The sequence below is a fragment of the Phyllopteryx taeniolatus genome, chromosome 14, assembly GCF_024500385.1.
Source record: "Phyllopteryx taeniolatus isolate TA_2022b chromosome 14, UOR_Ptae_1.2, whole genome shotgun sequence".
In the NCBI taxonomy this organism is placed as follows: domain Eukaryota; kingdom Metazoa; phylum Chordata; class Actinopteri; order Syngnathiformes; family Syngnathidae; genus Phyllopteryx; species Phyllopteryx taeniolatus.
In genome coordinates this window covers 24,860,277-24,882,234 of record NC_084515.1, presented here as the reverse complement: position 1 = coordinate 24,882,234, position 21,958 = coordinate 24,860,277, and the positions used below count along the sequence as shown (strand labels likewise).

General features: G+C 42.3%; 2 protein-coding genes across 5 annotated transcripts in view; one reads left to right on the top strand and one right to left on the bottom strand.

Moving 5' to 3' along the window:
• The first annotated feature begins 43 nt into the window (after positions 1 to 43).
• stard3nl (STARD3 N-terminal like) lies at positions 44 to 4,582 on the top strand. The gene is made up of 8 exons (XM_061797996.1): positions 44 to 182; positions 1,043 to 1,310; positions 1,853 to 1,930; positions 2,035 to 2,112; positions 3,609 to 3,662; positions 3,776 to 3,893; positions 3,973 to 4,074; positions 4,164 to 4,582. Exons 2-8 carry the CDS (start codon positions 1,113 to 1,115, stop codon positions 4,202 to 4,204), a joined length of 669 nt encoding a protein of 222 aa, XP_061653980.1. The 5' UTR covers positions 44 to 182; positions 1,043 to 1,112; the 3' UTR covers positions 4,205 to 4,582.
• A 339-nt stretch (positions 4,583 to 4,921) lies between these two features.
• Positions 4,922 to 21,958, bottom strand: part of LOC133489165 (solute carrier organic anion transporter family member 5A1-like) — a 34,100-nt gene continuing 17,063 nt past the window's right edge. For all 4 annotated transcript variants that reach the window (XM_061797990.1, XM_061797995.1, XM_061797991.1 and 1 more), the window contains 8 exons: positions 15,454 to 15,586; positions 14,481 to 14,698; positions 14,067 to 14,231; positions 13,420 to 13,618; positions 11,847 to 12,006; positions 10,178 to 10,422; positions 8,974 to 9,038; positions 4,922 to 7,761 (listed from right to left, as the gene is read on the bottom strand). In XM_061797990.1, the coding sequence (XP_061653974.1) occupies positions 7,259 to 7,761; positions 8,974 to 9,038; positions 10,178 to 10,422; positions 11,847 to 12,006; positions 13,420 to 13,618; positions 14,067 to 14,231; positions 14,481 to 14,698; positions 15,454 to 15,586 (1,688 nt within the window). In that variant the 3' untranslated portion in view covers positions 4,922 to 7,258. The remainder of the gene's footprint in view (positions 7,762 to 8,973; positions 9,039 to 10,177; positions 10,423 to 11,846; positions 12,007 to 13,419; positions 13,619 to 14,066; positions 14,232 to 14,480; positions 14,699 to 15,453; positions 15,587 to 21,958) is intronic.

The following is a 21,958-nucleotide window of genomic DNA, read 5'->3' as shown; positions in this document are numbered from 1 at the left end:
CAACCACATATCCCACAATGCACCGCGCCGCATACTTCCGCCTCCAGCAGTCCAGACAGGAAATGAACGACAAGTTAAAACGAAATGAACCCTGCGTGGTCTGCTCCAACCTGCTGAGGAGTCTATTTGGACAAACACACAAAAAGCGCAATAAACGAGACACATCGAAGCGCGTTTGGAAGGTAAGTCGCGGATAAATGTTTTTTTGTTTGAGCTTCGATGTCAGAGCGACGATGACGACGCGTTTGATGTGTTGCCTTGTTTCCGTTTCGTTTCGGCCCAAATGAGCTTTATGCTCGCGTCACATAAGGATGAGGATGATGATGATGATGATGAAGAAGATAGGAAAAAAAGCATTATTGTTAGCTCCTGTCAAGTATGGCTAAAAATTTCTCCTTTGTCTTGATCATCTTCTGTGATTTTACAGATTTTGATTATTATATATTTTTTTTTCTGTGACCCCCCCCCCCCCCCCCCCCCCACATTCTTCATTCACGGTGCTTGCAAACATGAGCCGCATCCTGAACGTCTCCTAGCTGGCTGTTGTGTTCCAAATGATGAATGCTGAAAGATGATGATGATGATGTCACCATAGAGATCCATCACAGCATGTCATAGCAGGGCTCAAAATGACTCACAAGCGCCTCAAGTGTTTGATTGGCATGCTGCACATTTGTCTTTTACGGACCCTTTCCGCCTGGCTTGCGCTTTTTGCTACGCGAGTCTGTAGTAACTTCAGTTCGTTTAGGAAAACGATCACCTCAAAATCCCAGCGATATTGAGAAAAGTCAGGAATATGAACTGAGGCATGTACGATACAGGGAGACCGCGGAAAGTCAATTACAATATGGCGACGGACGACTGTTGAATGGTTGAAGTCAACCTGAGAATTTCCTGGCTTCCGGTATTATCAGAACCGTAGGCCGAATATCATCTTTGACCCTCCGATTTTGCGGACTCCGTGCGAAAGGGGCGGCTCGGCTGAGTTAGCGTAGCTTGTAGCGTGCATGTGCTAACCATCCTAATTGCCTTGTGAGTGCAGATGCAGTCATGTGACAGGCAGCAAACGTGGCGTGTGCGTTGACTGCGCTCGAGTCCCCACCACTGCCGCCATGCACAGCCAATGCAGCAGCAGCGCTGGCTCTCGTCTGATGGGAGGTCTCGAGGCGAGGAGCTCCACGCCCCTCCAGGCCCGCATGGACTCGTACGAGGAGAAGAAGAAGTGCATCTCGGACGTGAGGAGGACCTTCTGCCTCTTCGTTACGTTCGATCTCTTGTTCGTCACCTTGCTGTGGATCATCGAGCTCAACGTAAGATCGATTATCTTTGTCGCAGGAAATCCAGAAAATTTGGGGCATGGGTCCTTGAGACTTTTTTTTGGTGTGGTTTCTTATGATAGACAATTAGACATGTCTGTCCAATTTCGTTTTGATTGGTGAAACCAGTGGTAGGTGGCAATTTTTGCATATATATATATATATTTTTTTCTACTTTTCAAGGGGGCGCAACTGAGTGGGAAATAACCATTTCAAACCAAACCGCCCCACTTCCTGTTAAGTTTCGGCCCTGAGTCCTTGAGACTGTTTTGCGTGTCCTATTATGATCAACAAGCCCACCCAATTTTGCGTCGATTGAGGAAACTGGTGTCGGCGGCTGATTTTATTTAATTTTTTTTTTTGTTGGTTTTGTTTTTGTTTTAACTTGTCAGTGGGTGCAACTGAATGCGAAATGGCTGCTTCAAACCAAAATGGCCGACTTCATGTTCAAATTCGATCCTGGCTCCTTGAGACTTCATCGTGCGTCCTGTTAGAATGGACGTACCCATTGAATGTGTGTACTTTGTGTGTGTCAGGTAAACGGCGGCCTTCCCAAGCAGCTGAACCAGGAAGTGGTCCACTATAACTATCACGGCTCCTTCTTTGACATCTTTGTAAGGAAACACGCTTGTTGATTATTTTGAGTCAACTTTCGAAAAATCCTCGACTTTGTCTTCCTGTTGTCTCCGCCACGTCCTTCCTTGGACCGTCCTCTCAGCTTCTGGCCGTGTTCCGATTCGCCGTCCTCATCTTGGCCTACGCCGTCTGCAGGCTGAGGCACTGGTGGGCGGTGGCTGTGAGTACTCACCAAAAACCCGATCATGCGCACCCACTAAAAACAACATACACAAACGCGCATATGCACACGCTCACAAAAAAGCATCCACACAAAAAACTACACACTCGCACACGATAAAACACCGGCACAAACGGAAACATGCAGTACACAAAAACAGGCGGACACAGACTTTCATACAAACACTCACAAAAACATGCACAAGAAAATTTACAAACAAATGCATGCACACACCCAGGTACACACACAAACTTACACGAAACGCAAAATCACGCACGAACACGCCGTGACCCTAGTGAGGAGAAGCGGCTCAGAAAATGGATGGATGGATATTTCGGATAAATACAGAACGGGTACGGAAGGGAGGTCGAACATTCCTTTGGAAATTGTAGTTCACTTACTGTGTGTTGCCTTGAAGTGACGTCATTGGGCATCGTCGTCGTATTGACTGCTTGCCAGACGGCGCGCAAACTTTGCTGCCAACCTAACTTTTACATCCAAGCTGTTTTTGTTGCTAACGCAAACGCCTAAGACGGCTACCGACATAGCTAGCGCCTTCACGGGACCTGCACGTCGGTTATTCGCCTTACGGGCGAAATCGGAGAAACGGCCGAGAGCCTCAAAATGCACCGGTTTCCCTCCACCACAGGCGGATGCGAAAGCAGTAAAGGAGTTTGTCTTGCTGGCCCAGCAGGTGACTTATTTATTTTTTTGTAAGTTAAACATAAACATATTTTTAAAAATCCTATAGGCATGTGTCTCATGAATGGTTTTACTGTACGTTGTGACCTAAGCTTAGAAGTAGGATTATGCACTGCACTTCAAATTTTGTGGACTCTTATACAGTACCTGTATTTGATTTGTGGAGGGTTGTTCATCTGTTACTATATTAATAAATGTTTTTAAATGGTATTTTATTTTTGTTGGGTTTTTATTACACAATACTTATTGAGAGCCTTTTTTTTTTATTTTATTATTTTTTTTATCTCACACTTGACAAACACCCCAAGTTAAAAAAAAAAAAAAAAAAAAAAAAAAACCTAATACTGAAACGAATAAAACAAACCATTTTTGGAAAAAAATAAAAACTTACAAACCTGTTCTAAAAACACATTCAAACTAAGTGAATTTGAAAAGTCAAAAAAATTTAAACTTACTATAATGGACAATTCTAAACTATTATAACCCTGACACGCACACACTCACATAAAATGCGCATATGTACAGACACACAAACCTACTCAGACAAACATACTAAAATGCACTCACACACAAAAACACGCACTGAAGCAAAAATGTGCAGATGAACTCATGCACGCTTAGGTTCACACACAAGCACATGCACACACAAGACACACACTCTCGCTCCCCGAAAAACACAAAACTGTGCACATCAACGCATGCATGCACACACTTAGACAGACGCTCACACAGGACAACTGGATGACTTTGTATTCACTGGCCATGTTCTCGTGTTGTGTTTTTGTGTTGTTCAGATCACCACTGCGGTCAGCTGCGCCTTCCTCATTGTCAAAGTGATTTTGTCAAAGGTAAGATCTCAAGAAAAGGATTAGGAAATTAGAAAAATATCTTGCTGTTTATGCATGTAACATTTCTTTCTGTCTGTCTGTCTATCCATCCATCCATCCGTGTGTCCGTGTAGCTGCTGTCTCAGGGTGCTTTTGGATACCTGCTGCCCATAATCTCCTTCGTGCTGGCCTGGATCGAAACCTGGCTGCTGGACTTGAAGGTTCTTCCTCAAGAGGCAGAGGACGAAAACCGTGAGCAGCCAATCTTCCTCCTCTTCTCTCTCCTTCTTGTACTTCTCTCACTTTCACGTGTCCACATCAACGTGGTCAGGGTACCAGTCCCTATTGGACGCCAGCATGGAGCGAGCTCCTCTTCTTCATCCTGGTCCGATGTCCGACGGCCAGTTCTACTCGCCGCCCGAGTCGGTGGCAGGTGAGCGCCCCCCCGTGTGCGCTTTTCATCAACTACATACAACAAACTCACCACACGAGTTTCTCGTCTCCTTTTTTCTGGTCCCGCAGACACAGATGAGGACCTGGATGGCAAACCAGGACTCTTTTAAGGGAGCCAAATGGCACAGGTAGCATGGATGCATGCTGGGGAAAAAAAGACTCAATGGCGTTGTTTTTTTGTTTTGCTTGTTTACTGGTGTCAGGACGCCCAAACAGGAAGTTCTGTGCGCCTGCAATGGAAGGGAAAACTTTGCCTTACGCTTACACACACACATACGCAGAATAAAAATGCTCATTTCCTGTAAGTGAAGATGTGCTTTGTTGCCCGCATGGAGTCGTGAAGACGTACTCGTGGCCAGTATGATGATGATGATGACGACGATGTTCTTGCAGAATGGACTGTTACCGTGATCTCAAAAGACAAACAGGAAGCAGGAAAAGTCCATGTAAAGTGCCGCCTTTCAAAATAAAAGTGAGTCAACTGTGAACGTGCTTGTCCTCTTTATGGTGGCAGGTTAGCTGGAGTATAACCCAGTTGATTTTGTATGAGGGAAACGAGGTTTAAAAAAATATATGCACAAAAACAAAATGCTCAAAGGCACGCACACACACTCAGACACAAAACAAATACAAGCACACGCACACAAAAAAACCTACACACAAAAGAATACAAAACAAAAATGTACACACAAAAAGGTGCACATGACATACGCATTTAAGTGAACATTTTATTTGTATTTATTTATGAGTGATGATTGGTTGAGCCCTCAACGTATTTGTCCGGCACCAGGGTGCCCTCCTGCGGTAACACGAAGAACTGACCCAAAGCATGAGAAGAGTTTTTATTATTACTATTATTATTATTATTTCTTTTGTTCACATTTTTGACGCACAGACGTCAACGCGGTGTGCCGGTGAGGTAACCTCGGAAAACAAACAAAAATACTGTGATTATAATTATTATTTTTTAATCCGACCTGGCTGTCACATGACTCAAGGAGGCTTATTGTGGCCGAAATCCTTTTGGTTGTCACTTGCAGTTCCAGAGGTCACCAGCAGGCGACACTTAAAACGACAACCAATCAACAGAGAAGCTGTGATCACGTGACACCAGCAGTTTCCTGTTTGCTGGTCATCTGCTCACATTGCTTACGCAAGAGTTAATGCATTGATGTGAACGACAGGCTGAAAATCAGTGTTTATCAGTGTTCCTTTAAAAAAAAAAAAGAAAAAAAAAACGTTCGAGGACGCTAATAGCTTGAGCTTCCCCCACAATGCATTGCGCCCGAACGTCATGTGACCTTGTTGTCATGGAGACAGACGAGTGTGTGTTTGCGTGTGTGGGAGAAAGTTGATCTACGATTAGGAAGTGATAAAAAAAATATATTTCTATGGGACTCAAAAGACGACATGGACGTATTTTATTTTTGTTGTGTGTGCCAGCTAGAACACGTGCCTTACATATCTCGCACACGCAAACTTTGTAAATTGCACACCCTTATTATAATACAGTGCCTTTAAAAATGATTGGCCCCCTTCTCTAATTCTTCTATTTTTCCATAGTTTCCCCACTTTAAAATTCAAGACCGTCAAATAAATGCAAATATCCGGCAAAGATTACGCAAGTAAACATGAAATGCTGTTTTTAAATGGTGATTTTATGTATTAAGAAAAAAATATATATATTCAAAGCTAACTCACCCTGTGTGAAAACGTAATGGGACTCCCATGTTAAATAGAGAATTCATTCTGGCTAATCAGAGAAATCACTTAAGTAGAACCTGTTTGACAAAATGAAGTCGGCCAAAGATTTCAGAAAGCTGCAACAAAATGCCACGATCCAAAGAAATTCAACAACAGATGAGAAACAAAGTAACTGACATCTATCAGTCTGGAAAGGGTTACAAAGCCATTCCTAAAACTTTAGGATTCCAGCGAACAACAGTGAGAGTCATTATTCTCAAGTGGAGAGAACATGGAACAGTGGTAAACCGTCCGAGGAGTGGCCGGCCTACAAAAATTACCTCAAGAACACAGTGACCACTCATCTAGGAGGTCACAAAGTAACCCAGGACAACATCTAAAGATCTGCCGGCCTCACTTGCCTCTTTTAAGGTCAGTGTTCATGACTCCACAAAAACAGCATCCATGAGTTCCAGAGTTCCAAGGCAAAAAGTGGCAAAACTATGCAAAATAACTAAGAATTTGAGAAGGTGGCCAAAACTTTTTCACGGCACTGTATCTCATGTGCAAAATTCAGTAAGTCGCACATGTTCCTTTCATGGGTCTCACACACACACACACACACACACACAACGTATGCACCTCGACATGGAAATGAGTCAGTTACACACAATCGTTGTGTATCTCTTACACGCAACTTAGTAAGTCACACACACACACACTCCTTACATAGTTTGCACACGCTCCTTCCATATTTGGCGCAATTTATAAGCGACGCTAGCGACTTACTAAGTTGGCATCTGGCGAGTGCGTGTTCTAACTCCAAATAGTGATATGGTTAGTTTGGAATGACATTTTTTTTTTTTTAATGTTTGAGGGATACCAAAGTGAACCAAACTGTGTAGCTTCTTGTTTTTAGGTACCACAACACCGAGGGAGGGTGCCAAAAACTGGAACATCTACGCTCCTTGTACCCTTCGTTTTGTACTTTTAATACGTGAAATGCAACAAATGTAATTCCACTGAAGAAGTGTGCCAAAAAAATAATAATGGTACAGATCCTTTGGAACCCCTTGCAACATTTGCCCACGGAAATTCAAACAAATTGGATCCAGTGAACTAAAGTGGGTGCCATAAAGTGTTACGGTCACTTTGGTACCGAGTGAAGCAAACTGCTTTACCCTTTAGGTACCCTTACACAGCAGTGAGGTGCTAAAAATGTGGTACTGTTGTGTAGCACCATGTCATGGGTGTCCTGGTGTGTCACATGTCCACGTGTGCATATTTGTGTCGTCAAGGTGACTGAGGGCTGAGTTCAGGTGGGAGTGGTTTGGTGGGTGTTTTTTTTTTTTTTTTTTTTTTTTTTTTGGCACCGTGCTAACATAAAATGTCAGCTGACCATGATGTTCGTGTTGGCTCAGCATATTGCCAACTCAGCGTCCACGCCGTCATTCTAAAGTCCGCATTTGATTGGCCGACAGTTAAACACGCACCGCCACCTGCTCCAGGGAGCGCGCCGGTGCGGTTGGGGCAGACGGTGGTGGCGGCGTTATTGCTTTAAACTCGTTCCCGGGGCAACTCTGGGTGCTGACACCGCGGTTGAGGGCACCGGCGCGGGGCGGCACGCAGGTGGGGGGTGGCGCCGCGTGCTCGCTGCGGGGGATGTTGACGGGGCAGGACCGGGTGCGGGCGTGGCCCTTGTGGCCCCCAGGGTGGCACACGAGGCTGCCCACCGTATCGGCAGGCGAGAGGTGGCGCTTGAGCCAGCGCTCCACCCGCTCCTCCTTATACTTGATGGAGTACCAGGTGAGGAAGATGAACAGGAAGCCCAGGAACTTGAGGCTGGCGGCCAGGCCGAAGTACACAAAGCGCAAGGAGGTGACGTCGTACTCCCAGCACGAGCCGTGCACGCCGCAGTCCTGCTGCCACAGCATGCACGTGGTGTCGATCACGGCGCCGAAGTAGATGGGCGTCGGTATGTACGCTGGGAGACAGAAAAAGAGCGAGAGGGCGAGGGAGGATGCAACCGTGTCAAATACGGGAAGCTCTGACAATGAATTAGGTTCACCATAATGGCATCCATCCGTCCATTTTTTATGGCGCTTACCCTCATTAGGGTCGCGGGTGAGATGGTTCCACCCCCCCCCCCCCCCCAATCACATTCAGTGCCACCTTGTGGTGCTATCTATTAGTTATTCGGAGATTTTGAAGAGATTACACCAGGTTAGACTCATGATGTAGTGTTAAACTTTTGTACACCTAAAAGAACATTGACTTTTAAACAGTTTTATCTTAATAATTTTTGACTTTTTTTTTTTTTTTTTTAAATGGAACATTATGATGAAGCATTATTGTCTAAATTGTGCACATTTGTCATTAGGTCATCATGGTACGGCATGTTTTCCACATGCTGTACGCATATAATGCAACAAACATATTTGTTATTATTTATTTATATTTCATCATGTTTTGTTATCAGTTTATTATTTGTGTTAAAAAAAAAAGTGTTAAGCCACTTTTTTAAAGGATAGCTCCAAGGGTCCTGTTGATGCATTCATTTAAAAAAAAATGCTATCAAATTAAATGTGCGACATTACTTAAGAAAGGAATTGAAATAATAAAAAAAATTAATTACACTGCAAAAAAAAAAATATTTCAGCTGACTGAATCCGTGAGATTAGTGGTGACTCTTTCTCTCTTGGGGTCTGTATGACCCTGTATTATACTGACCCCGTTTGCCAAGGTCGACACAACAGGAGGAGCACAATGAATTGAATTGAAACATTAAATCATGATGCAGAAGCTGCTTAATTATTTACATTCTATTTCATTACATTATTAACAATATGTCTTTATAAAATACAATACTATAGAGTGGTATTTTTCTCATTAGAAAGCACATTACAACATTTTTTGTTGTTTTTGTTTGGGAGGCTGGAACGGATTAATGGCATTTTCAGTCACTTCAATTGGGAAGGATCATTTGAGACATGATTGTGTTGAGTTGTGAGCATGACCACGGGCAGAATTAAACTTGTATCTCAAGGCACCGCCGTATGTCCACTTTAAAAATCGTATGATTGTGCCCGTACGCATATCCTCCATCCTAGTGAGAGCAGTTTCTAATCTGATTCTCACGTAGCTAAATTAAGCCAGCTAAATATTAAGAACCCTTCCGAGTCGTGTTTGTACTCACCAAGCGTCCTGAGCAGAACAAACTGCATTCCCAATGCAAACGGTCGCTCCTGCTCGGCCACTGACCTGCACAAACACAGCGGTTAGCGCACGAGGGTAACCAAACTTAACGTACTGGGATCCTTGCCATGCTGAAAGACCAGAGGTGGGTAGTAACGCGCGACATTTACTCCATTACATTTACTCAAGTAACATTTTCCATAAACTGTACTTGCACCACACTTTTTACTTTTACTTGAGTATTTATATGAAGAAAGATCGATACTTTTGCTCCTTTACGATGATCGACATGCCGTTCGCTACTTTTTAAAATTCATTCTTACGTGTGCGCGTCTATTTTTAGACGCCGTCTTTGACTTTCGCCCTTTAGCGCCAATCAAACGGGATCACTAATGTCATTTGACTCCAATTAACCAATCAGACGACACAAGGCAGTCACATGACCACACACGTAGCCTTTGCGAGCCAATCAAAAATAATTATTTTTGGGGGGGGGGGGAAACAGCGGCGCGACTGTGTTTATTTTACAGGCTCTAAAAAACAACAGTTTTATCATGCATCTCTTAAATTGTGACTGCCCAAACTTGGATATTTCAGACCAATTCTAACTTGAGAAAACACTCAAGCATAACATAACATAACAAAACATATTTTGGGTGATGAAAGTCATTTTTAAAGTATTTTTGGTGGTAATTAAAAAATATCAATAAACTCATATTTTTGGAGAAAAATGTAGCAGCCGTAATCTTACAAGGGTGAAGCTATTTGTTTGACAAAAACAGTCATATACAAATTCTTTTAAAAAAAAATTATTTAAAATTTTGGGGGATAACTGTTTTTTTTTTATAAAAGAAAAACTGTTATTATTTGTGAAAAAAAGAAATTTGTAAAAGTCATTAGTATTTTTGATTAAATTATAGGATTTTTTTATTAAGTTGTATTTTTTGATACAGTTTGTCATTTTTGTTATAAAAAGTAGTATTTAAAAAAAAAATTGACTAGCCATAATCGTACAAAAGTGGAGTTGTATTTTTCAATAAAAACAGTGATACAAATCATTTTTCTTGTATATTTTGATGAAAATAAATCTTTTTTTGGGAGGGAAGTCAAATTTTTTAAGTCATTAATATTTTTTATTAAAACAAGTTGTTGTTGTTTTTTTTTTTCCCAATTAAAACGTCATATTCATTTGCTAAAAAAGTTACCTGAGCGTGACGATGATGGCGGAGGGCTGAGCGCAGGCTGTGATGAGCGTGACGATGAAGAGGAAGACGAGGAAGGGGATGAGCGTGCTGCAGGTGCGGTCGCACTTCCCCGACACGGCGTATCCGTTCTCGTTAAGGTACGTCTTCACAATGACCAGCTGCAGCTGGTTGCTGCCCGGCCCTCCCGACGACGGCGTGATTACCTGACGGCTCTGCACGCACGTGCACTCCGAGTAGTTGCGGATCTGGAAGATCACATGGATCAAGCGACAAATAAATATGGACAACATCTACAACAAGACCGGGACTGCTATGATTTGGTCAGATTTATATTTTATAGATGTTCACTAAAAAGTATATTAAAACTCAAGATGTAGTGATTAGGGAGTAGGGACACAGCGACTGATAAACTGACTGATACTAATCACTAAAAAAATGGATTTCATATAATACCAATACAAAATATGCACGTGAGGTGCAGGTATTATCTTCGGCCACCTGAGGTCGCCATCCTCACGTTCTACACTGAAGAATCTGTGACTTTAAATGAGCTTCGCTTTACAAAGGCGGGCCTGGCCTGGTGAGTGATGTGGGAGTAGCGAATGAGAGTGTAGTAATGATGGGAATTCCCGCTCTTTTTAGTGACTCGGCTCACTAAAAAGAGAGATTTTTTTTTAGAGAGACAATAATGTAAAATTATGCATGCTAAAGTAAAAAACAAGATTTTTTTATTATAAAAATATGCTTTAATTTATTCACTCTAAATGGCGCTCTAATAAAATACAAAAACAATTTAGACTATTTACAATTGAACTTTTATCTATTTGAAGCTTTTCCTTTTTTGAACTAAACAATTTTAAAGGGAAACAATACAGAATCACTTAAAGTATGTAAAACACAAATAAACAAAATCAGCATTCCGATACTGTAACTTGTCTATAGTTGAGATTGGAATTACGAAACAGCAAGTGCTTCAGTTTTGAGAAGCTAATCTGGTTCTGTCAGAAATGATCAAACGGCGTCTGTTTTGGAGAAAATTCTCTCAGAAGCAACTGACTCTGCTACAATGCCCAGTCAGTCTCCAGCATCAGCAGCAATAGTTGCATTAGATACACTGGCACATTTATTCATATCAGGTTCAAATGGTGGTCTTTATTTTGCCCATGGCACATATGGGTGCCAAGTTTGTTGAGCCAGCTCAATAGGAATTTTTTCTTGGGGACTATACACTGCCTTTGTATTGTCAATTATTTTTTATTTTTTTTTAACGTGTCCATCTTTATCAGCATGCTCATATTGTCCCTCTTTGTGGCCCCTTACTCGGTTTCTCTCGTCTTCCTCCCTCAACTGTGAGCACTGCGTGCGCTGTTGCCCCTCCCCCCTCTGCGACGCAGTCAGAGAGAGACAGCGCCATAAATATTGACCGATCACGTGCGCTCTCTTCAATGATGAGATTATTGCTAGGTGAGTTTGCAGTTACATTAGTCTGTGGGGAAAAATGTATCGCTGCAAAGTCCCACGATATAACACAAAAAAAAAAATCCACTATATAAAATGAGATGTGTATGATTTAAAAATCTGCAATACAGTGAGACTGCGCAAAGTGGAGTGCGATATGGTGAGGGACGACTGTAGTAGTCGTAGAATATTAATATGAGTGATGTCTTACGCCGCTGCTGTCGTTGGCGACGCTGCTGCACCCGGCCAAGCAGGGGTTAAAATAGGTGATGCCGTCAGAGCCGCAGACGGGAGCGTACTCGTGGATTCTGCAGCCGCAGTTGACGTTGCAGCTGCCCGTCAAGTTCCTCTGCGTCATTGTTAGCGTTGGCCTGAAACAACAACAACGTTTACATTATAAAACACTTTTCAGGGAAGAAAACAAATGAACAAAAAATGTTTGGGGCACAAACAGAAAGGTGGAGTTTTCTAGTACCTGACCTAGTAAATGACTGACTGATTAACCAACTAACTACCTAACCAATCGACCACCCAACTAAACTACTCAATTAACCAACTAACCGATTAACATACTACCCAACTAACCATTTAAGTAATCACATAACCACCCAACTAACTGACCAACCACCTAACCCATAACTAACCACCTAAACAATCAATAAGCTAGCTAACTAAACCAACTACACAGTTAATCAACTACCCAACTAACAAGCAACCACCTTATCAAGTAACCACCTAACCACCAAAACCAACCACATAATCAACAAACCAAGCACCCAACTAAAAAGCAAAATAATTAAACAAACAAATGAACAAATCAGCCAATTAACTGAGCATCCATCGACCCAACCAATTACCCAATTATCAAACCAACCACCTAATTAACTACCTGACCAACCAAACTGCCAATTTACTAATTAGCTAACGAATCAACTAAGGACCCCATTAATTAATTACTTAATTAATTAATGGGGTCCTTAGTTGATTAATTAATGAATTAATTATCAACGTAACAAACTACCCAATTAACCAACAAACCCTCTAACCCACCAATTACTCAACTAACCAACCAACTAACTAGCAAGCTACCCAACTAAATGACCAACCATCTAACCAATTTCCCAACCAAGCACCCGCCCAACAGCTTCACGATGGCGTCTGAGACCATGTTCACACTGCAGGGTTTGATGTCCAATTCAGATTTTTTGTTAAATCTGATCTGACTTTGGTCAAATAATTGTGACGTTTGTCACCTTTTGATGACCTTAAGATGAGCGCGACATGAGCGTCCATATGTCACTCGCATCAGATACACCTGATTTCTATCCTCATACGAAACAGGACTGGGTCGGATATGAAAAAAAAAAAAGGGAATTGTATTGTTCACAACGACCAAAAAATAAATAAAAATAAATAAATAAAAAAGAAAATCAGATACATGTCACATTGGGCAAAAAAATTGGAATTGACCTGCAGTGTGAACATAGTCAGATTGACTGTCCTAACCAAATGAATTGGGCGAGCATTCTGACAGGAGGTAGGCTCAGTTAAGAATAAGAAAAAGAAAGAGAGGGCGGTCGAGGAGGGCGTCCTGCCAAAGATCATACGGTATATTGCTGACTGCTCTGGGACTCATTCCATGGCCACTGTGCGAGTACTGGCTAACTATCCGCTACCCTGCCGTGAGGTCAACATGTCCGACACGAGTCACAGATGGACTGCCGCTGACTCTGTGGCATGCTGGGGAAAAAACAAAAAGCATGGCACAGTGCTCCTCGACCTACCCAGTGGTGTAGGGTATGTTGATGCCGCCCAGGTTGATGCTCTCGCAGCCCACAATGAAGAGCGTGGAGAAGCAGAGCAGCGACACGCCGCTGCAGATCATGGCCAGCTTGGCCGACTCGCGGGCGCCCAGTTTCAGCTTCTTGATGATGTAGCCGCCCAGCACGATGCCCACGCCTGCGCTCGGCACGATGATCACGCCTGGACACACATAACATAGTGGAAAAATACACACTTGGACAATTTGTTAATGAAAGAAAACCCCACAATGATCACTAAAGTAACTTGAAACTGACAAACGTGATAAAAACATGAAAAATTACCAAATTATTAAATTATAGTATTCTATAAAATGTCTTCCAATAGTGTTGTTCTTCACAGGGGGTTTTAGAGACGTGCCTCGTCTGCTCCCTCACCTAGGACCTGTTTACCTTGGGTGACACTACCAGGGGTTTAAAGCCCTTGGCAACTCAGCTCATAGAATCACTGGGACACATAAACCCATCCACCATGATAAGATTACAGTTTAAGGAGGAGGAAATACGAGATATGACTAAAAACGAAACAAATTTTCCCCTCAAAAATATGTAATTTTGCACTGATTTGGAAGAAGAATCACGTGACAGTTTGAATAAGAACCAGTGGTGACCTGTATAGATGCTGGCACTGGATGCGGGGATGCCAAACTGCGACTCGATGAACTTTGGGATGAAGGTGATGAAGGCGGTGACGATGGCGCTCTCGGCTGTGTAGGACAAACTGACGAATAGGAAGGTCACATTGCTCAGGATCCTCACGGCTGCTTTGGGAAGGTCTGCAGCAAAAAAAAAAAGCAGATTTACTAATCTACAAATACATTATATACAACACAAAGAGCTGTCGAGTGAATGGAGTGAGGTTCCACAGGCTGGTTAAGTTAGCAAGTCAATAACTGTATGTTTCCATGTGATTTAATTTTAATTATAGTATACCGCTACCATTCTTTAATATGATTCCAAAAGTACACATAAATACCTCCCCCATCCGCACACTATTTGTATTTTAAATGTGGGCTTGTATGTACCTTTAATGTCCTTTCCGAACCCCATGGAGGAGGTGACGGCTTTATTGTGGTTGTTGCTCTTTTCCTTTAGGACGTCATCATCGCTGGACATCTCATCCAAGCTCAGTTTTTTCCTCCTCTTCTTCTTCTTGTGTCGCGGTGGCAGCTTCTTCGGGAACGTAAACATGGGGAAGATGACCAGCAGCATGGCCACCGCGCACAGCAGGAAGCCGCTCCACCTGCACACCAGTGCCAGCGCTTTTTAATACACTGGTGCCTTGAGTGACACGACTTGAGAGTTTTTTTGACGATACAAGCCATTGTTCGGACACATTTTTGCTTTGACCTGTGAGCAAAACCTTGAGATACGAGTATGTCTGTATTATTCTGCCCCCGGGTGGCCAAGATGCGCACACTAGGAGGAGCAGCCCAATGTCCATTGAATTGAAGCAAAAGGTGTAACAAAAATTGGTTAATTCTTTTAATTTTATATAATTATGTCATTACGATATGTTTTGATACAGTACAATATTATAGCATGCTCTTTTTTCATATAAAACACATTACAATCTTTTCTTGTTTATTTTGGGGTCAAGAACAGATTAATGGCATTTTCATACACTTCAATAGGGAAAAGTGACTTGAAATAAGAGTGTTTTGAGTTACGAACGTGGTCATGGAACAGATTAAACTGTTGTCTCAAGGCACTACTCTATGGAAATTTACTGTTTTCCCCCTCTATAATCGCAGATTTTTTAGTGATCGATTTTTTTAGGGGTTTTTACAGCCGATATGCTTAAGTCCCATTTTGAGTTGCGCGCCTTCAATGTAGTACCATGAACTAGGCGCTAAGGAAAATTTTAGTGCCTTTAGTTTAAATGAGCTTAAAGTGTACGGGAGGCATAACATTATCAAAACAATGTTCTTAATATATATGTTTCACCTTTTCTTAATTAAATGCCAGCCTAATGTTTATGTGTGCGTTTATAGTCACCAGTTTCCGATAAAGCGGGGATCGCTCTGGTCGATGTTAACCGCTGTCTTGGGATCCACGTAGAAGCCAATGAGGACTCCGCCCAGCAGGTAGCCCGCCGCCGGGCCCAAGGCGCCCATCACGTACATGATGGCTAAACAGAAAGAGAGAGGAAGAGAGAATTAAGAGCATTACTGCAGCAACTTTGCAAGCCAAAACGATCAGTGAACATGAATTGTACAGTTGGGTAAAAGTGAAAACCAATCAAACATTTAACCATCAACCCAACCAAGCAACCATCCCAACAACCTAACTACCCAATCAACTATCCAAGCACCAACCTAACCTCCCATTCAACCATCAACCTAACAAAACATCCAACCACCTACTTAACCAACCATTCTATAAACCCAACCAACCAACCATGAACCTGACCAATCATCTAACCCCAAACAACCAACCATACAACTATCAACATACATAACCAACCACCTAACCATGAACCTAACCAACCATTAATTTATACAAGACCATCCAACCAAGCACCTATCCATGAACCAAACATCTAACCATCAAACCTACCAACAACCTAACCAAACCACGCCCTACCTAACCATCCAACCCTCAACCTGACCAAACAACAAACCACCCACCCACCAACCATCAAACTAGCTAAACAGCTAACCATCAACCAACCACCTACCGAACTTCAGACAACCAACCAACAAACAAAACTACCTACTAACCAACCAAGCACGCAACTATCTAACTAACCAACTGCCTAACTGACTGTGATTAAACACCTCCCACAAATGGACAGCAGGTCGTAAGTCTAACAGCATCAGCTCATAGATGCTACACAGACATTCAAGACGTAACGGCTGAGCCCCTTTTAACTTGGTAGCTAACCAAAACAGCAGTACCTAGTGAAGCATTGCAGAATATCTGACATTGAAAAACACTTATCAAATTCCAATAGAAAATCAAACCAGATGTTCAGAAGTGACAGCAGTGTCAGTTAAAATCAACATACTAAAGCTTACATAAATCTTCACGCAACCACTAATGGAGCACATAACTGGCCCTCTGTGTGCGTGTGTGTGTGTGGTCACATGAAAAGAATGAGATTTTTCCAATTAGAGGGAATTAACGGTGTACATTCCTCAGCTCGGTTAGCCTTGAAAGGCGTCCTAGGCTCAGGTGTTGTGACTGAACATGTACTGCTCTCAAGTGGGAACGTTAAACTTTTACTTTTAAACATTACCTAAGAACACAGAGCAGTTTGGTTCGGTATATGTCGACTGAAGAAAATAAATGTCTTGTATACAGTCCCCTCCAAAAGTACTGGAACGGCAAGGTCAATTCCTTTGTTTTTGTTGTATACCAAAGACATTTGGGTTTCAGATCAAAAGAGGAATGTGAGACTAAAATTCAGAATTCCAGCTTTTATTTCATGGTATTAACATCTAGATGTGTTAAACAACTCAGGACAGAGCACTTTTTGTTTGAAGCAATCCACTTTTCAAGTGAGCAAAAGTATTGGAACAGACATGATTAAGTTAAAGTGAATAACATTTAATATTTGGTGGCATAACCCTTACTTGCAATAACTGCATCAAGGCTGCAACCCATTGACTTCACCAGACTGTCGATTCTTCATTTTAAATGCTGTTGCAGGCCTTTACTGCAGCCTCTTTCAGTTCTTATTTGTTTCTGGGAGTTTCTCCCTTCAATCTCCTCTTCGGGAGGTAAAATCCATGCTCTATTGGGTTAAGGTCCGGTGATTGACTTGGCCAGTCCAACTAATCGGGAGAAGCTTCATTATGCAACAAGACAATGACCCATAGCACACTGCCAACACAACAAAGGACTTCATCAGGGGGAAAAAGTGGAAGGTCTTATTTACTATTGTTGTTAATAATAATACAGCATTGATAAGCGGTGTAGAAAATGGATGGATGGATATTATTAATTACTATTTTTGTTAATAATAATGCTGTGAACAGACTTCATGCAATCATTCTTTAATTTTTAACCCAAATATAAACAAAATGTATTTTCTTAAGAGTCGACGTATACTGTACTGAACTGAAAACCGTTCCTTTTATTACAATTATTATTACCATTGGTGGAAAGGTGGACGACTGGTTAGCACAACTGCCTCACAGTTCTGAGGACCCGGGTTCAAATCTCCCCGTGCCTGCGTGGGATTTCTCCGGTATTCCGGTATCCTCCCACATTCCAAAGACATACATGGTAGGTTGATTGTAGACTCTAAATTGCCCATAGGTTTTTATGTGCGTGTAAATGATTGTTTGTCTATATGTGCCCTCCGATTGGCTGATGACCAGTTCAGGGTGTACCCCACCTCTCGCCCAGAGTCAGCTGAGATAGGCACCAGCACACCCGTGACCCTAGTGAGGATAAGCGGTACAGTAAATGGATGGATGGACTATTACCATTGTTGTTACTGTATTATTATCTAAATTATTTTTATTAATCAGAAATACACTATATTGCCAAAAGTATTTGTTCACCTGCCTTGACTCAGATAGGAATTTAAGTGATATCCAATTCTTAATCTATACGGTTTAATATGACATTAGTCCAACCTCTGCAGTTATAATAGTTTAAGGTTTAGGAGTGTGTTTATGGGAATCTATGACCATTTTTGCAGCAGCACATTCGTGAGGTTACACACTGATTTTGGATGGTAAGGCCTGGCTCACAGTCTCCGCTCTAATACATCCAAAAGTGTTCCATAAGGTTGAGGTCAGGATTGTGCAGGCCAGTTAAATTTATCCACATCAAACTCTCTCATCCATGTCTTTATGAACCTTGATATGTGCACTGATGCACAGTTATGTTGGAACAGGAAGGGGCCATCTCCAAACTGTTCCCACAAAGATGGAAATGCCCAAAATATTAGCCCCTGAGCGCCAGTGAAAGGAACTCTAAATGGTTCAGCATACCAAGAGATTTTGGAAAGTCAAACAGTTTGGGGATTACCCCTTCCTGTTCATACACATCTATGCACCAGTGCACAAAGAATTTGGTATGGATCAACTTGACTGGCCTGCACAAAGTCCTGCCCTCCACCCGATAGAACACCTTTGAGTTGATATTGAGTGAACAGCGAGTCAGGCCTTCTTGTCCAACATCAGGGTGTGACCTCACAAATGTACTCCTGTAAGAATGGGCAAAAATTCCCATGAAGTCACTCCTTAACCTTGTTGAAAGCCTTCTCACAAGAGTTGAAGCTGTTATACCTGCAAAGGGTAGACCAACATCATATTAAACCCTATGGATTTAGAATGGAATCCATGCATCCATTTTCTGTACCGCTTATCCACACTAGGGTCGTGGGCGTGCTGGAGCCTATCCCAGCTATCTTCAGGCGAGAGGCGGGGTACACCCTAAACTGGTCGACAGCCAGTCGCAGGGCACATATAAACAAACAATCATTCGCACTCACATTCACATTCACACCTACGGGCAATTTAGAGTCTTCAATCGACCTCCCACACATGTTTTTGGGATGTGGGAGGAAACCGGAGTACCCGGAGAAAACCCATGGAGGCACGAGGAGAACATGCAAACTCCACACAGGCAGGGCCGGGATTTGAACCCCGGTCCTCAGAACTGTGAGGCAGATGTGCTAACCAGTTTGTCCACCGTGCCGGAATGGGATATCACTTTAAATCATATGTGAATCAAGGCAATTGAGCGAACACTTGGCAATATAGTGTATATCTTTGTTTGTCTATCTATGCCAGCGGTATATAGTGATGAGCAAAATAATTAAATATTGGATGGCAAAAGGTACAATAAACCTGTGTATCCACCTGTTGTTCATAAAACAGAATAAGTCATAGCTCCCATACATGTCACATTGGGCAAAGAAAATCTGAATTGTCCTGCAGTGTGAACAATATACAATATTCAACGTGGCAGCATTGTATCACACCTGCTGATTAGTGGATGTTTGAAGAACACAATTTACTGGTAAAAGTCTGTCTATTCAATTACTGAACGGGTTATGCTAATGATCAAAAACATTGTGGTAGGATGTGTCACGGAGGAACATTTTACGAAGAATTTTTTTTTTCTAAACTGTGTCGCAGCCTGAAAAACTATTTATGGGGGAAAAACTTCGGGTGTGGGAAGGAGAAATTATGAAAATCATTTCATGCTACATTGACAAAGGTATGTTTTATTTTATAAGAGGCAAGGACCTGGGACACCTGTGGCCACAAAAATATATAAAGCAATATTTTTGGTCTAGTCCAGCTAGTGATTTTATAGCTGAGGATTCCAGAGCTTATTGAGCTTGGATTTTGACTTTCCATCTGGTGCGGCCAACACAACTTGGAACAGAACACGCTCAAGACCATAGAAATGATCGTGAACTTCAGGAAACATCCTTCGCCACAGCTGCCCATCACACTGTTCCAAAAACGAACTAGTTAAGTTCATATTTCATAATAAAACTTTTTTAACTAAGTTTACTGGTCCAAAAATGAACTTGTTTTTTTTTTTTTTTTTTTTTTTCCCCCCCCCCCCAATACTGTATGTTACTGACTGGCTATTACACTCAAAATACTGGCATTGCATTTCCCCTTGTTGTCACCTATTCAGTCCACACTAGTTGCCAGCTGCAGGTTTCACCCTACAATCTCAAAAACATGAGGAAAAACATGTTGCTTGAATGGTATTTTCTTTTTCTCTTAATGAGGAATTAAAGGAGAGATATTTTGCCAAAACAACTTTTTCTAGTATTTGGTATGTAATATTGTCTCTATGGTCCCATGTGAAATATGAATTAAAATCATCCATCCAGTCCTGAGTTCCAGACGCGTTTCTGCGGAGAGGCCTGAAATTAGGTCATTCGAATTTCCCGAGCTTATCTACGCCACTAGCGAAGATCTCCGTCTATCTTTCCGATCCCGAGTCAGCGCTGTAAACATAGCAAACGTGCGCTCTCACAAGTGGATCTTCTACACAGAGGCAACCAATCAGAGGAAAGGGGGCAGTCTTAGCCAAATATGGACAAAGCGGAAACAAAACTGGGTCAAACAGAGGTAGCTGTAAGAGGGCCCTTTTCTGGACACTCATGACAAAACCGAGGTGTGTTTTTTTTTTTCAAATGAAATTGACACTTTTATACTAAGTCCATGTTAGAGCGTCATTCTATAGAGGTCTAATTAGCCAAAATACGGGACCTTTAACACAAAAACAGGACTGTAGTCCTTAATACGTACTTAGACAGTATTTTCATTCCGAAGAGCGAAATGGGAAATGCAGCTGGTGTAAATTGTTTCCCCGTGTCCTCTTTCATAGTTATCATACAAGGAGATAAATATACAACACTCTGGGCTGTTCCGTGTGTCGTTTGAAGCATTATAATTTACTTTAACGTGGGTGCTAATCTTATGAGCATGTCCAAACAGGTCCCTCCGCTGGTCACTTTCAATATTGCAGTTGATTCGGACCCTGCTATGTGACTGTTGCGGACACGGACATTGCGATGACGATGCTCAAACAATAAATCATGCAGCCCTACCCCTACCCACTCTTGAGGACTTGCAAGAACTATGACAGGGGGCAGGCAAAATTCTCATGGACCCTCCACGTCTTCCAGCTCCTTCCTTTAGGTAGGCGCTATTGAACAATGCACACTAAAACCAGCAGACATTCCATTGTGACATGTAACCAATTTTGCACATCTCTGTTAGGACATTATTAACTTATTACCACACTCACATTTGTCGCTTTGTTACTCTGCGTTATTTGCGTAACTGTTGTTGATTACTCTGGCCACTTACGTGCTTGACGACGACAGGGCTGGGCACTTTTGGACAGACAACACAGATGCTCTGTACAAGAAGGGCCAGAGTCGCCTCCACTTGCTGAGGAGGCTGAGGTCCATCGACATGAGCAGGGCCTCGCCCGGGACCTTTGATGACACTGGTGGCTTCGGGATTGTTTTTGTCATTGTGTGGAGGGAAGGAAGGATCACAGACAGAGATCGGAAGAGCCCTAACCAAGCGAGTAAGAATGCTAACTCTGTCCTGAGCTGCTAAATGGACTCCATCCAGGAGTTGGAAGACAGAAGGATGTTAGCTGAGCTCATTTTGATAATGATGGTTCTTTTCATATTGTATATTATCTTTTGTTTCTGTAACCAGTGAATTTTCCTGCTGTGGGATCAATAAAGTCTTCTTTTACAACTACATCTCCAGCGACTACCATTACTACTACTACTACTACTACTACAAACAACTACATGACTTGACAGGTAGTGTATGCTTCCCTCATGAAGTGGCCAAAGATGCTGCATGTGCACAATCATCAAGGTATTCCAGGAATGCCGGAATCAGTTCCCTTACTCATCGTCGGGACACATATTCCCTGCACAGGCGTCTCATTACCTCATCATCAAAGGAGGACGATGAAGTGCACACACACACACACACACACACACACACAAACGCACACAGAGACGGGGATTGTGGGCTTTCCGAGG

Bases quoted from the DNA above. Each gene is read 5' to 3' on its own strand.
- stard3nl (XM_061797996.1), top strand. From the start codon at position 1,113: ATGCACAGCCAATGCAGCAGCAGCGCTGGCTCTCGTCTGATGGGAGGT. The intron at 3,663-3,775 runs GTAAGATCTCAA...GTGTCCGTGTAG, and splicing joins TCAAAGTGATTTTGTCAAAG to CTGCTGTCTCAGGGTGCTTT. The intron at 4,075-4,163 runs GTGAGCGCCCCC...CTGGTCCCGCAG, and splicing joins GCCGCCCGAGTCGGTGGCAG to ACACAGATGAGGACCTGGAT.